At 47.5% G+C, this 16,651-nt stretch overlaps 1 protein-coding gene across 1 annotated transcript in view; it reads right to left on the bottom strand.

Moving 5' to 3' along the window:
* Window positions 1–7,168: 7,168 nt before the first annotated feature.
* The window catches only part of C5h1orf94 (similar to human chromosome 1 open reading frame 94), a 43,902-nt gene continuing 34,419 nt past the window's right edge, over window positions 7,169–16,651 (bottom strand). The window contains exons 6-7 of the mRNA NM_001134732.1: window positions 14,783–14,979; window positions 7,169–7,599 (exon numbers count right to left, since the gene is read on the bottom strand). Coding sequence (NP_001128204.1) covers window positions 7,524–7,599; window positions 14,783–14,979 — 273 coding nt within the window. The 3' untranslated portion in view covers window positions 7,169–7,523. The remainder of the gene's footprint in view (window positions 7,600–14,782; window positions 14,980–16,651) is intronic.

Consider the following 16,651-nt stretch of genomic DNA (forward strand, 5'->3'; position numbering starts at 1 on the left):
ATCTTATTTGGAAGTCAAACAGGAGAAGACTGTCTTCAGGCAGCTAGGAGGTCTCAAAGCCCAACCCCACAATGCCACACCTACTCCAACAAGGCCACACCCACTCCAACAAGGCCACACCCACTCCAACAAGGCCACACCTACTCCAACAAGGTCATGCTTCCTAATAGTGCTATTTCCCTTGGGCCAGCATACTTAAACTATCACAAAAGATAGCTGTTGTATATATGTATGAATGTATGTATGTGCATGTATGTATGTGTGTGTATGTGTGTGTGTGTATGCATGCATGTAGGTATATTATCTGATCTCAAGAACATTTACTAGTAAGAAGAATAAACATCATTACTTCATTTTTTAATCTGACAGAACTGGAAATGGCTATAGGTGGAAGAAATTCAAAATCACATTTGGTTTTAAGTAGAGTTTGCGTTCTTCTCAGATAAGCAAAGCTCATGCACTCCAGAACTGGCGGGGCTGTTCTGAGGCCAAAACGATGCTAAGAGCTCAGCCCCTTCCCTCCTGTGCTGTCAGCCTCCCAGAGCATCCTCCACCTCCAGAGATCATGCTTGCTTCCCATCTGGCCAAAACCAGGTCACCCACACTGGGTAGTGAAGGGCCCATCTGCAAGTGAGGTTCTATACCTAACGGGAAGCTGCAAAGGTGTAATCTGTACGAACAGCAAATAACTGAGAATTGGGGGTGCCCTGGCATCAAGAAAGATGCTAGGAAGAGGACCTGGAGTCCTGGTGGAGGAGCTCAAAAGTTGAGAGTCAGCCTCCCTGCGTTACGCAGCTGCCTTCTTGGCCAACCTTGTCCAGTGTGAGGGTCTACTGCCAATCCCCTCCAAGTGTCCGTCCTCACAGCCCCATGTCTTATGACAGTGTCTTAACACTGGAAAGTCACATAGGAGGCTTAGCAATCCAAAATGTGAATAACAATGGAACGGGTGGTATAAGTTATAACACAGTTCGTCCACTCTGGATTGTGTTACTAAAAGGAAACCAGGTGAAAGTAACGTGTTCCAGTGATTCACCAAGTATCTCTCTAGACTTTACCTCCTGCACATGCAATAAACAAGTATCTCATGGGATTAGTGTGATGTCAGGTGACAAAGGACATGTGTGTAGCACGTGATTGCCCCATTGAAAGGCACTAAGCAGCTGCTATAATTTCATGAAAGAATTTCTGGAACCCATGAAAACATGTTATTCTTCTGCTCTGTTGCTGAACTACACGTGAGCTGCCATTAGTTTTGAGATTTGAAAATAACATTGGCAAAGGGATTGGCAAGGGGTTGGTGGGGCAGGATGGATGAGTTGAAAACTGACTGAATGAAGGTTTGTTCCAGACACCAAGTATTCTAGTTTGGACATGAAGTGTCTTCCCAAAAGGCTCATGGAATGAGAAGTTATCAGAGACTAGGGTTCTGTAAAGCCTTTAAGATCTTGTTTCCCCTTAAGGAATTGTTGGGAGGGAAATGTAGCTAAGGAAGGACCTGGCAGAAATGCCCAACTTCCAAATACCTCACACTCCCTGGTGCAGCTCACCCCTCAGGGGCCCCAGAAATAGCCATGGGAAGAGGCACCCTGGGAGCTTTTCCTGACTCAGAGTTCGGAAGTCAGAGTAGGACTGTGAGCAGAGAGCACTATTTTTGAGATGTTCTGGAAACTTTGAGGTGTGGAAACGAGTTAGAAGAGGCAGTCATTGGGGGCAGCAGGGGCTCTGGGGTTCACTGTTCCTGGTCCCTTCCTGTCATTCACTCAGATTTATGGTCAACTGTGAAGTGAAGAGCTCTCCTTTGTCTAACATTTCCCTCCACAATGGTTTGAGCCAAAGTATACCCTCTCTCCTCTAAGTTGTCTTTGCCAGGAATGTGTGTGTGTGTGTGTGTGTGTGTGTGTGTGTGTGTGTGTGTGTGTGTGCATGTATGTGTATGTGTATGTGTATATACATACGTAATCAGATATTACTTGTGGAACTCCTAAACTAAGTTTGAGCGTCTGTGTCCTCATTGATCCCTTGATGCCCCTATAATAATCTCATCATCTTAGTAAGGGCTATAATCTAATGACTATTTTTAAGAAGTCAGGGCTGGGTGATGGCTGGGTAGGTGTGAGCAAGCATGAGGACCTGAGTTTGGGCCAAAGTCCAAAAGAGTTGGGCTTTACTGTACGTTGTAAGTGTGGCTGGGGAAGGGGTGGGGACAGGAGAGTCACTAGATGTTTGCTGGCCACCTGTATAGCATAAAGAGGGAGCGTTTTAGATTCAGTGAGAGACCCTGTCTCAAAGGAATAGACAGGAGACTAATAAATGTGACTAATGCTCTCCTCTGGTTTCTATGTGCACACAGATGGACATATGGACATAGATACATACACACGTGTGTGCACAGGGTGCAATATGAATGGGAAGGACACTGTGTCCTTCTTGCTTTCAGTGAGTAAGGGGTCATCAGGTCCCCTGGATAGGGGATGGTTACTTTGAATGTTAGTCACTTTGTTTGAACCAGGGGAAGTTCTAAGGACGCCTCTTTCTATGACTGCCCATCTGTTTCTGAGGTCCCTTGGGAGGTGATCGGAGGAGCCACAGAGTGTAATGTTGTAACATTGGAAAGACACTGGGTACTGGTGCCAGGCCCTCCCTCAATTAAGTTTTCTTTCAAGAATATCTTAAGAAAACAGGATCACAATGGCTTCAGAAGATCTGACTCTCAGCCTGTGATGAAGCCTCAGGCATCAGGTACTGGTGGGTCAGGAGGCAACTCAGCATAATTCCAAGGCCATTTTTGACACCAACCTGTACTGGGCACCACTAGAGCATGTTACGCATGCAATTTCTCTGTCTTTCTTTAAACATTTGGTTTTCCTTGAAACATGCACACACACACACACACACACACACACACACACACACACACACACACACATACACACGTTAAAAAAAATCTCACTGTTGAGACAGCAGTCCCCACCCCATCCTCTATAAACCCATCACACTTCCTGCAGGGAGCCCTTGAAACCCCTTGGTCCTTTATCCTGGTGTTTATAGCCAGACTTCTAGATGGTTCTGTGCATTCCAGTGTCCCCAAAATAATCTATTTCGTGTATGACCTCATGCCTTCCCATCATAATAATTGCCTTTTTCACTTCTTATAGCTGTCTTCCTACTATGGTTAGATCAGAATTTTTTTGCTTAATTCCATATTAAGATCACATAATGTCATTCGCTGTTAATTGTTTTGTTGTTGTTGTTGTTGTTTGATGTTCTAGCTAAAATTTCTCACTCCCACCAAAGTCATGAAATAGCTGTCAATACAACTTTCCTGATAATTAATCTACCACCTTCCTATTCCCCAACCTCTTCCATGCCCCTATTGACAAACCTTTGTAGAGGTTATCGACTTCTATCCCAGTCTGAACTTCGGATGTTGGTGGCTCTAGAAGGGGCTCCGCTTTGTGGTTCTTGAGCCAAGCACATTCAGTCTTCTCACCCTGGAAGTGCCCTGAGCATCCTCCTTACCCTGATTCAGTTTCCTTAACACCATCTCTTCTTTCTTGGTTGGTTCCCTTGTCTCAGAGGACCAACCGTCCTTCCCCTTACCTCCGGGCAAATACACAGGAAGATAAACTACTGGGTACTTTGTGCATGTGAAAACATCTTCACTTCACCTTCATCCATTAGTAACTGGGTTTGGAATTCCAGATTGAAGACCATTTCCAGTCAAAGTTAGGACTTTGTTGATGTATACTCTAGGCTCTGGTGTTATAGTCAAGAACTGTGTGTCGATGTATGTTGCATGTTCAAGGTCTTTCTGGAAGTTTTAGAATCTTACCTTTGTCCCTGATATTCCAAAATTTGATAAGGCTGTGCCTGAGTTTGTCTCCTCTGGTCACCTCTTAGAGTTTGGGTCACTCCATTTTGGGGAGTGTCTCAGGATCCACCTCTCTGTTTTCATTCTGCAGCCCAGAGCTCCAGCCACCCAGATATCCAAGGCTCTGGACTTAGCCTCACTTTGTCTTATGTTTTATGTTTTATCACTATTTTCTTTCTTATTCTTCTTTTCTTGAGATCTGATATTAACCTTCTAACTGGATCACAAGAAAAAAAATCTTGAATAACTAGGAATAAAAACAAGACTCTATAAAGATCATTTTCTTCCTTGTTCTAGTCACTTAAAGTATGAATGAATGAATGAATGAACTGATTTCTATTACCTCCTTTAGAAATTTTTGATCTCTCTTTAGTTCATTTTTTTAAACCTTCATCTTGATTCTTATTAGGAAATATCTATTCTGATTAACCATCAGGTCCTAATGTTGATTAGCTGTTTACCAAAGAACATTCATGGGGGCTGATTTCCAAAGACCTCTAAGCAGTTCTTTAGACCCTGTAAAACCCCATTTCTCCATCATAGCCTAGCTGCTGCCCTCAGGGTATGTGTGTGTATTTCTCTCCCAGTTTCCTATCTAGGACCTCAATCCCACAACCTTAACATATGGCCCCCAAGTCTCCCCAGAGACAATGTCTCATGTCTTCCACAGAATTCCTGTGGAGTTTGTGAGGCTAGTACAAGGGCTTCTTACGGTATCAACTCCTGGCTTTCATCAGCCTCGGGCCCCATGTTCCTCAGTGTTCAGCGCGTGGAAACTCAAGCTCCCGTCTTTGGAACTAACTCTGCGAGGAAGTGTGGTCTGCTGCTTGTCATCGCTCCTTTGACATTCCTGGACCATGCATCCTCCCAAGGCACTTACGTACAGAGTAAATGTCCTGGTTAGTTTTAACTGTGGGCTTGAGAATCTTCACAGGAATCATCTGCATCAAGTTGACCTGTAGGGAGGGTTTCGTGGTGTTGAAGTGGGAAGACCCAGCCCATCGTGGACAATGCCATTCTCTACAGAGAGGGCGCTCTGACCAGTAACCGTGAAGAAATATAGAAGCAAGCAGATACCAAGGATGCATTCCTTTCTCTCCGATATCGACTGTGAGGCTTTATGTCCCTGCCTTGACTGCCCTACAATAATGGATTATCACTTGGAATTGAAAACAGAAAAAAATTCTTTCCCTATGTTGCTTTTGGTCATGGTATTTTATCACAGTACCAGAATAAAACTAGGGCAGTAAGGGTTATAACTTCCCCAACTTTTATTAACTACGGAGGTTCTTTTTTTTATTGTTATTTGGAAGAAAGTTTCAGAAGTAGGACAGATATGTCTTTATTGTCCCATCTTAAACCATGGCCTCTGTTGAGTAGATAGTAAGTCTGTCTCAAATCTACGCCATCTTTTAACCCTCACAATTCTTGCCATTACCGTTAATAGAACTCAGATGCAGAGGGGCGTACTCTCTGTCAATGTCAAAGTTGGAAAGTTTCTAAGAAACTGATCAGGATCCCTGGTGAACCCACATTCGTTCTCTCTCTCTCTCTCTCTCTCTCTCTCTCTCTCTCTCTCTCTCTCTCTCTCTTTCTCTCTGCACGCTGAGCTAGAAGTAAGGCACCCTTAGGGACTGTGATAGTCTACATCGTCAAGTGGACATGAACTCAACTTGCCTTGGAAGTAACTCTCCAGGCATCTTGAAAGAATTTTCTAGATTAAGGGCACTGGACAGGGGACCAACATTTCATGGGCTGGGATTACAGAGCGCTTACAAAGGAGAAAGCTGCCTGACTATAGCATCAGTCATTCTCAGCTTCCTGGCAGACACAATGGAACCAGCAGCCCCAAGCTCCTGCAGCCAGGCCTTGCCCATCACGATGAATTTCTCCTTGAACTGTAAATGGAGATAAATGTTCCTTCCTTCCTTGAATTCTTTTGGCTGGATGTTTTGTTTCAGAAACTGGTATGAAAATTAACATAAGGCATCTTGTTAGCCAAACAAATCAAGAAGGAACAATATACCAAGTGAAGGTCCAAGGAGTAACAGGAACCCCAAAATTTAGACTATGGAGAAAAGATGAGGTATTGGTCTTAAGGGAAACTGAGGGGAGAACTTACTTTTCCAGAGTTCAAAGGGAAAGGTCAGTGAGTCTAGTGGCATCCTACTATGAGGTCAAGAAAAATACTTTTGTGACTTAAGCATCTCGAGACACTGATACCTTTCAGACGCTCTGCCTGTCATTGCTTGGGGGGGGGTGCTGCATATAGTGTCCAATGTTCTTCAGACCCGGCTCTCACTGTAGAGTTCAGCTTCCCGGCACCCAGCATGGTCAATAAGAGCATTAGAGAGGCGATTTGAGTGGTGGTCCATCTATGTGCATGGACCAACGAGTGTATCCTGCCATGAACAAGCTCTGCTTAACTTCATCCTGGTAACACGCATTAAAAACACAGCACATGGATTTCACCTCACAGACCAACTCTGCTTGATAATAGCTGCTTGCAGCACCATCGGAAAAATGGTTCTTCAGCTCCGGCCAGCCTCCAGGGAGTAAAATCCTACCATTGATTAGTGATGCCTGCTACCCATGGGTGTAAAACTGGAGAAGCAATTCACACTGTCTCCGGTTTCCATAGTGCATCCTGAGTAAATGTTTCCAGGCATCTCCCTGCTTTGTCATTCAAGTCATTGGTCAGGATTGGACCAGACACAGCCAAGGACAGTGACATTAGATGCAGTGTTGAGACTGACCTCGAGCTTGGCACCAGTGTGCCATCATTGAATAGTTTGTCACATTTTAGATTAATTTTTGTTCCATTTGTGTGTGTGTGTGTGTGTGTGTGTGTGTGTGTGTGTGTGTACATGCATGGCTATCAAGAATCAGTTCTCTCCTTTCACTAACTGGGTCCCAGAGATAGAACTCACGCCATGAAGCTTGAGTAGTTGAGCCATCTTACCAGCCCTTAAGATTCATTTGTAAATTATGTTCTATGCCAGTACTGTGTCCTGGACACTTTTTAGAAAGCTGTAACCTGGGATAGACCACAAGGAGAGTGGTTTTTGTATAATGCCAATAATAGTAATGCGGAATATGGGGTGTTGGGGAATAAGTGAACCATAGGAGAGAAGAGATAAGTGCTTACGCTTTTGACCTCTGAGGTCCCTCATGTAGATAAGATCACTCCCAAGACCCTGGTCTGTGTCTGAAGAAACACCGGGACTCATGGGAGGAAATGAACAGTTGAGATTACATAACGCACAGCAAAATAAATGAACAGGCACACGCATGTTCAAGCAGCTCATAGTTTTACCATAACATACAAACGTTCTAAATTAAGTGTCTTACTTTCTATCTTACCAACAACAACAAAAACAAAAACCAGTCATGTTAGCTAAATACAGGTGCCTGTGTGGTCTTACAAATGGGGGGTGCGTCTGTGGTGTGCACTACATGTGAGGGGGGCGCTATGCAGGTGAGTGTTGGCCAGTAGAGGAATCTGGTCTTGCTGTTTTCTGTCGGCCACCTGGTTGGAACCTTGGCTTTCCAAACTTCACACCAAGCTGTTGCAGAATCCAGAATTCCAGAACCTTTAGCCCTGATCCAAGGGCAAAGAGAGGTGGAGGGGAGAGAGAGAGAGAGAAGTCTAAAAGCGTATACCATTCCCACTGGAGGAAAAATAGGCGCTGTTCATCAGGGGGCCGCTGGGCGCAGAGTTGAACCTGGAAGAGAGGGACGACGGGTACTGTGATGAAGTCTCTGATGGTTCCAGAGAGACTGGAAAAAAGAATCCATTGATTTGTTTTTGTGGAGGTTATTAAAGGTTAGGAAGCAGGACAGGTTTGAAGTCTGAAAGCTTTAGCATCTTACAGAGTCTTTGGCTCTGGGCAAGAGCTGTGTCCCCTACTACATTGGTTCAGGGAGCTTTAGGGAGCATGTAAGGATGTCATTCAGAGTTCCATGCTGTCCTCAGTTAGGGGCCACAAAGAAGGAAGTTACCTGGATCTGAGCACCCACCCATAGGCCTGTGAGCATCTATCTGTGTCAGAGGACGTTAGGGAAGTTCACAGCATCGCAGAAAAGGACCTGTCCTGGCAGCTAGTCTGAGTTCAGCCAATACCTGAGGGTCTCCCCTGCTCAGCTAGATTCCTGACTCGGCCCTGCTAAATCACACCCTTTATTTTAACACTCCTCAGAGAAGTAGCCTTGCGACACCACTGAGTGAGTGCCTGCTGTGTTGCATGACCCCTCAGGGAAGAACGAGCAAAGATGTGCACTTCGAAAAGAAGTCCACACACTTCTCTGACGCCTTCGAAACGGAGTTCAGAGGCCATCTCCTCCTCCGAGAAGCTTCCTCTGACCTCTTCAGACCCAGCAGCTAACACAGACTTCTGGGATCTGACTGCAATTTCTTCACCTATCTCCTATCAGACTCCAGATGGAACCGGAGCTTAATACAAACTGCCGTGGAGCAAACGGCTAGATTTAGTCTAATCCCAGCATTCGCAGCCACTTTTCCGCTGGGCAGATGCATATTATAAAAGAGAGTCACCTTCAAGGTGCTCTCCCATAAAATGAAGAAACAACAAGGGGGGAGGGGAGGGGAGGGACAGAGAGATAAGGTGAGTGTGTCAATGGCCTTAGCTGTTCGTACCATCTGTGGCTCTCTAGTGGCGACAGTCCATAGATCAGCTAAGGTTTGGGTAATATTTCATTCTCTTCTAACTAAAATAAGTTCTAGGACAGCAGAGATAGGACCTGACTGTTTGGCATCCGACCCAGGGCCGGCCAGCAACATCCCTAATAGGAAACATCTCTGTTTCTCCTTTAAAAAACCATGCTGGAAGGGCTGGAGAAGTGGCTCAGCAGTTAAGAGCATCTCTTCTGGGGACCCAGGTTTGATCCCCAACACCAGCAAGATGGCTCACCGCCATCTCAAACTCCAGTCCCAGGGGATCTGATTGCCTCTTCCGACTTCGCTGGGCGTCACACACACGGTATACAGTCATACATGCAGGTGAAACACAGATGCATGAAATTCAAGAAAAAGCGTGCTGAGTTGTAAGTGATTGAAAGTGACGTTGGCATACTACGTGCCTGTTATCCCAGAACGTGGGAGGTGGATCCCTGGAGGTCACAAATTTGAGGCCAGGTCAGTCTCCGTAGACCCTGTCTAGTAAAAGCAAGGTCTGAGGTGTGTGTCTGTGGTAGAGTGGTTGTCTGATACGTGAGGCCCCAGGTTGAATCCCCATCCCTGGCAGAAAAGAGTGATGTTGTTATAAGAAACTCTGGGTGCTTGGTCTGATTTATAAAATAAAAGCTGAGACAGTAACAATGGTTATCAGTAACCAGTTAAGCGCCTTGTCTCTCGTATCTGATCACTTCACCCTGGGTCCCTAGCTTCTCTGGGTTGATCACAGAATCAGGTCAACTGCCAAGGTTATGGTTCAGACCTCATGAACACAGGGCCATGGGGAGAAAGGGTATGTATGGACTAGAACTACCAAGGAATACTTGCTAGAGAAAATGGCAGACGAGGAAGGAGGAGAGGCACACCAGTTCCTCAGCAGTGGTTCTCAACCTTCCTAATGCTGACCCTGTGACACAGCTCCTGATGTTGCAGTGACCCCTGCCCCCAGACATAAAATTATTTTCACTACTACGTTATAAATGCAATTTTGCTACTGTTATGAATCATAATGCAAATGTGTGTTTTCCAATGGTCTTAATCGGCCCCTGGGAAAGGGTCAGAGGAGTCGTGACCCCCAGGTTGAGAACGCTGTCCTAGAGCACAGGGAGCCATGCATCCTGGCTTACCCAAGACAGCTGACATAATACTGTTTCCAGGACAAGTATTACTCATGCCCCAGTAAATGCTCACACTTATTATTTTATTGCTTGGAGGATGAACTGTGTAGCAGTCACCCCTGATAAGGAAGGTAAATCAGCCTGGCAGAGGCACTGAAGGCCTTCCCTCCTCCTCTGAGACCGAGATATGGGGATTGCTTCCTCTCTCACTTCATCCCCTCTCTCCTCTCGCTTCCTCTGCTTCTGAAGACCCTCCTGCCTGTCTTCCAAACCATGCTGTCCACCTAGGTCCATGCATTCACCTTCCCTTGACCAATCCAGCCTCGGTGGGTCTTGTCCAATCCTCGGCTTCGTAAGTTTCTCAACAACCGTATTACCCAGAGTTCCCTGTGTTGGCTCCCAAAGTACCAAGCTCTCGTTTCTCTACTCTGACCCTGGCTCCCATGTGGTCTGCTACAGAATCGTTGCCTGCAAGTGGCTTCCATTCTTTTCCTGACTGTCCCATCATACACGCACACAAAACACACAACATGTTTACACACGGACACCACTAGAAGCTGCTTCCTAGTTCTTTTCCTGGTCCCTTTACCCCTTCCAGGCCCCCCCACCTACTGGAGGCCCCAGGGCTATATCCTTGCATCTGTCTCTTCTACACATGCCCACTCCTTGGTAACTCACCCTGTCCCATGCCTTAATTTATCTATCATCTGTGCTCTAACAACCACCAAATTCATTGCCAGCTCCAACCTTGCCCCTCTCCCAGCTCCAGGATCCTGTATCCCCCTGTCTATCAATAATTCCACCCATCTTACTGTGATGATTTGAATGAGAAATGCCCCCCCATGGTCAGGCATTTGAATAGTAGTCCCCAGTTGGTGCCACTGTTTGGGGAAGTTTAAGAGGTGCTGCCTTCTAAAAGAAGGAATTGTACTATTGAGGGGAGGCTTTGAGAACGTAAGGTTTCTCCTGGTGTCCAGTTTGCTCTCTCTCTCACTCACTGTGGTTCATGATGTAAACACTCAACTTCCTGTTCCTGCCTCCATACCTGCACTCCAAGATGGACTCATACCCCCCCCCCCGAACCATGTGGTGGTTTGAATAAATTTGAATAGCCCCGATAGACTCATGTGTTTGAATGCCTGGTCCATAGGGAGTGGCATTATTAGGAGGTGTGGCCTTACTGAAAGTGCGTCACTGTGGGGGTGGGTTTTGAGGTCTCTCATGCTCGGGCTCCAGCCAGTGTGACACACAGCCCTTCTGCTGACTTCAGATCAAGATGTAGAACCCTCAGCTCCTTCTCCAGCACCCTACGGCCTACACTCTGCCATGCTTCCTGCCATGACGATAATGGACTGAACCTCTGAAACTGTAAGCCAGCCCTAATTAAACGTTGTCCTTTATAAGAGTTGCCTTGGTCATGGTGTCTCTTCACAGCAGTAAAATCTAAACTAAGACTTACAGTTGTAAGCCCAAATAACTTTTTCCTTCTATAAACTACTTCTGGCCATGATGTTTTGCCACAGTGAGAGAGTTACACTGTCCAATGAGTTCAGCACTTGGGACTTAATAAACAGCCTTGTTCTAGTCATGGCTCCCCGGACTTTTTCCACCTTCACTCATCCAGTGCACAGATCAGAAGCCTAAGACGTGTGCCCTGGTCCTCATGCCACATGCAGCCGTGATCAAGCTTGACTGACTCTGCCAAGGAAGTGAACAGCCTACCTCAGTTCACTTGTCTTTTCTCACAGAAACCACCCTCCTCTACACCATCAGCATCTGTTTCATGGGCAGAATTGAAGACCCTGGCCCTGACCCTTGCACCAAGCCCTCGCTGCCATAGCCTATGCTTCCTTGGCCAACGTGATCTGCTCCAGACAGGAAATGAGAGCATGCTAAAGGTCTCCATGACATCCCGCTGCTCCTAAAATTCTGACATGCTGATGAGTCCCAACCTGCTAAGCCCTGGCCGCATCTCTGATTTCTCTTGCCATCCCCTTATACTTCAGCACACTGGGCCCTTTGCATGTGGAGTGCTTGTCTCTCTCACACAGGAATAACCATGGCTCAGAAAGCCTTCTTCCTTGCCAGATGTAGTCGTTCTTGCCTTTACTCCCAGCACACAGAGTGTTGACACAGGAGGATGGCTGGGAATTCAAGGCCAGTTCTAGGAAGCACACTGAGTCCTTGTTTGAAGGGGGAGGAGGATGAGGAGGAGTCTCTTCCTCCTTTAGGTCTTGCCTCTGATGACACACATCTGTGTCTTATGGCAGTGTCCTGTACACTCCAGACTGTGAAGTTTGTGAGAGAAGGAAGCACTTTGTATGTCTGGTTCCCCCCAGTTCACAGTGCCATGGACAGTGCCAGGCACAGGAGTTGCTCAAGTCAGTTCATTTTGTTTGAGACACATCTCACCATGAAATCCAGGCTGGCCTCAAATTCAAGATCTCCCTAATTCATTTCCCAAGGGTTGGGATTGCAGACATATGCCACAAGCCCAGAGGTCAATCAGATTTGTATGTATGCATATGTATGTTATACACACACACACAAACACACACACACACACACACACACACACACACACACACACACGAAAGCTTTGCAAATCTTCAGGAACCATCCACATTGTTTTTTGAGATTCTCTTACTGGGACTGAAGATCACCAATTAGACTAAGCTGGCCGGCCAGGGAGCTCGAGGGACCTGCCTGTCTCTGTGTCCACAGCACTGGGACTACAAGTGTGTGGCACCATGCCTTGTTATCCATGCAAATTCTGGGCATCAGCATCAGGTCCAAGGTTTTACCAATTAAGCGCCCAGCTCCCAGCTTCCTCAATCAGCTTTTTTTAATGAACAAATCTTCCTCTTTTGGGGATATAAGCTGGCACCTGTTTCTGTCCCCATCATGGTTTCCCAGCTTCTGGGGACGTCATTATCCTCTGCTAACTATCCTCCACCTTCCCTTACTCATCTCTCTTCATTTCCACTGTCTCCTGCTCTTCTCGGTCATGTGCTTTCTTCTTGGGCTACCCCTTCCTGTCCCTTCTCCTCTTGATCCCCATGTCCCCAAGGACACACAGAGACCAGGACCCCACCCTTTGTGTGTAAAGTCCCCTTGTTCCCTGGACAGCCAGCATTCCATTCTGTGCCCTGAATAATCATAGGCTGTAACACAGGGGTGGCTGCCAGTTGAGGGATGGTTCTCTGTGTCCCTCAGAAGCCTCACTCATTCTCACCTCTAGGAAGGTAATTCCTTCCAGACTATACCTCGACTCCTATTCTCTCCTATATGTGTGTTCGCTCTGATGTGCGCAGGCCTTTATTACATCCCCTGGCCTACCAGTCAAAATAGCCTTTAATAATCCAATCCCAACCTCCCTTTCCAATCCTATTTTCCACCTTTTCCAGGGATAAATCTAATACTTCAACTATCCTCGGCTCTGTCCCCAGGCCTCCTGTTTTCCTTGCACCTTCCGGGCTGGGGAGGGATAATTCATCAGTAAGTCGTTTGCCTAGCATGAGGGAGGACCTGGGTTCAATTCCAGGCACCTCAAAATCAAGAGCTTAGGGGGTGCATTTGCATGGTCTCCTTGCCCCATCCCACTTAAGGGCCTGACTCCTTCAGTTCAGACTTCCTCCTCTACCCATTCACTGGGAACCCCCACCCTTTCTGGCTCTGGCCTTGCTCATCATGTTACCAAAGCATGTGGCATTCAGTCCTGTCAGCTCCGCCTCCTCTTTTTATGCGTGTGTGTGTGTGTGTGTGTGTGTGTGTGTGTGTGTGAGATAGAGAGAGAGAGAGAGAGAGAGAGAGAGAGAGAGAGAGAGAGAGAGAGAGAGAGAGATGGGGGAGGGAGAGAGAGAAAGAGAGAATGATGATGATGATGGTGGTGGTGGGTGACCCGTGGAGCTCTGTAAAGTGAAGAGGAGGGAGCAGAGAAGGAAGGAAAGACATAAAAAGAAAACATGGGCATCATACTCAAACACCACCATCGACCACTTTCTTGAATATTCTCTGAGCACCCCAGGCAATGAAATGATCTGAGAGTTCCAACCGTTAGGAAATCGGCTTGCTTTTGTTTCTCAAAAGTTGCCCCCCCCCCGAACAGATCTGACTGTCGAAACCTCTTTGAAACATTGATTCCTTTTCACAAGATATCAGGGAGATGGGAGAGTCAACGAGTGAGGGTCTGGGGTCGTGCAGTGGGTCAGGTGGGAAGAGTCTGTCTGCTGGGCACAGTGTGGACCGGGGAGGGCAGGATTCGATATCACCCTTGAGAGTTTGATCCTAACCTAGAACCCGAGTTTCTCCAAGTGGGGCACGCAGGCCCCATGATCTGCCTAAGATTCTGAGGTCCGCAGGAGTAGCATGATGGCTCCTGACTTGGGTCACCAGGATTAGCTGAGGATCTGGCTTGCTGGAGTGAGTGGCGACTTGTTAATTTTGTTAAGCAAACGCAACTTTGTTACTCCACAGCACGTACAGTCCAAGAGGAATCTCCATTTAACTGCCCGGTTTGTGTTAGTGCTCTGCTGACGAGCCCATCAGACAAGCCCGGAAATAGCAGACTTTTCTACTGTTTGGGGTTTGGGATACTTCGGTGGGTAAGCTGTGGAAGACCCTTCACAGGGACCTCTTAGGAAGTCCAGGGGATGCTTGAAAGATTAGCCTGGCGAGGACTTCAGATGCATGCAGGGAGGGGATGGATTGGTTAACCATATTTTTTGCAAATCAACAATTGATAACAAGCCACCGTGAGCCACTTGCAGGAGCCATTTGGTGTGTAGAGTGGCCACTTGCTTCTGATTGGGCAGCTGCAGTTCTACATCCAGCCTGTAGGTGGCAGCCTGCATAGGACCTTCGAAAGGCTCGTCCTAGACCCCAGCCCAGGCTCACCTCCACATCTGCTCCCTCCAAGTCCTCAGAGACTTTGGGCACAGGTACAAAGATATGCCCACCCCACCCCCGACTCCCGCTACAGCTACGGGGTACATATACCAACAAAGCCTCTATGAAGCCCATCCCGTTCACCTGCCCTCTCTGACAGCCATCTAGATGCAGGTCAGCTCCCCACCTCCACCACCGCTGAGAACTCACCCATATCCCTGGGGGAAGAGGTACGGAGGCCCATCTCCTGCCATCGGGGGAGGGTCTCTGGGATTGGCAGGCAGCTTCTGGGGGGTCCTCTGAGGATATGGATAGTTGGGCTGGACGAAGGGGATGTAGCTCATCAGGGGGGTGTAGGAAGAGCGGAAAATCTGCTGTCCCATCTGCTGTGGGTTGTACGGTGTCACCTGCAGGACAGAGAAAGAGAGGGACAAGCTAATGATCCCCCAGTCCTGACCCTAACCCCAGCTGCTACCTTATCAATCCGCGTAGCCTTTACCTGCCTTATGTACCTGAGCCTCAAACTCCTAATCGGTAAAATGGAGAAGTAGTGTCTACTCTGTGTGGGGAGGGTCTGACCGCTCTGTTTCACACCACTGGTGTCTACATTAGGACCTCAACAGCCTGTGAGCACCAGACAACTCCACCCAGCAAAGAACAGGTCTGTGCCATAAAGATCGCTGCATAACCACCAGCTGTAATTATCTAGCGCTTGGAAATCCAGCTAGAGCAGTGGTTCTCAACCTTTCTAATGCTGCAGCCCTTTAATACAGTCCCTCGTGTTGTGGTGACCCCCAACCGTACAATTATTTTCATTGCTACTTTATAACTGTAATTTTGCTACCATTATGAATAGCAGTGTAAACATTTGTGTTTTGGGGTCGTCATGGGCGACGTCTGTGAAAGGCTCTTTGAAGCTCCCCCGCCCCCGCCCCCGCCCCAAAGGGATCGTGACCCACGGGGTTGAGAACCGCAGAGCTAGAATGAACGGGGAGCTAAAGTCTGGATGCTGCGGCTTTGGAATTCCCAGAAAAAAACCCACACGTGGCTAATGGATACAGTATCAGGTAATGGGAGAAAGCGTGAACCTGCAGGGGTGGGCGGAGGGGGGGATGGGAAGTCAGTGGGGTTTCTGCCAATACCTGGGCAAATACCCCCTGGGGATAGTGGCTCTTACTTTCCTGTCCCCAACAAGCAAGGGCACTTTCCATCTCTTCACCACTGTCCTAGTCAGGAAGTGAATACAGTGGGAGGGGCCAGGGAGGGGATGGGAAGACCCGGGAGCTCTAAGCATTTGCTAAGGTGATGGAGAGCCAGCAACAGGTCCCACTCCTGACAGCTCAAACACCAGAAGACCTTTCCTCTTGTGGGTTTTCCTGTGTGCTGAGGGGAGCTTCTCTCAAAGCCGGAAAAGCTTCTGAATTTCCACCCAAACCATAGACGCCTAGAGTCCTCAAGTGCCCCTTGCCCCCCTCATGTCCATGTCTAATACAAACCCACTTGGAACCTGCAGGCTGCGGGGGACTCTTCACCTGGCCTCTGTCACTATACCTACAAACCCTATGACACATGATCACATGACCTTGTCCTGATGGTCAGGCTCATGGGATTTAGAATCACCTAGGGTGTATTTTCAGAGAATTGTAACCAAGGATGGAAGGCCCACCCCAAAAGTGGGCAGCTTCATTCCCGGGGCTTGGGGTTTTAGACTGAATAGAAAGGGGACAAGAGAAACCACTTGAATACCAGCCTTCATCTCTCACTGCTTCCTAACTGTGGGTAAGATGTGACCAGTGGCCTCACTCTAGGTGATGGGCTCTACTCTCAAACTGGGCGAGAAAACAGAAGACAAAGCAAACAACAATGAAACGAAAACTTCAAGTTGCCTCCGTCGGCTCTTTTATCATCATAGTGAGGAAAAATAACTAACACAGGCCATCGTTACTCCCATTTGGGAGACAACAGAATGGAGGCTCAGCTTAGTAAGCATCTCCAGGCCTGAGTTGCAGCCAGAAGCCCAGAGAGAGCCCAGAGCATGGGTTCTGCTCCAGCCTTCCTCTGCTGTGCACTCTCTGAGAG

Source organism: Rattus norvegicus, chromosome 5 (genome assembly GCF_021556685.1).
Source record: "Rattus norvegicus strain SHRSP/BbbUtx chromosome 5, alternate assembly SHRSP_T2T, whole genome shotgun sequence".
NCBI lineage: Eukaryota > Metazoa > Chordata > Mammalia > Rodentia > Muridae > Rattus > Rattus norvegicus.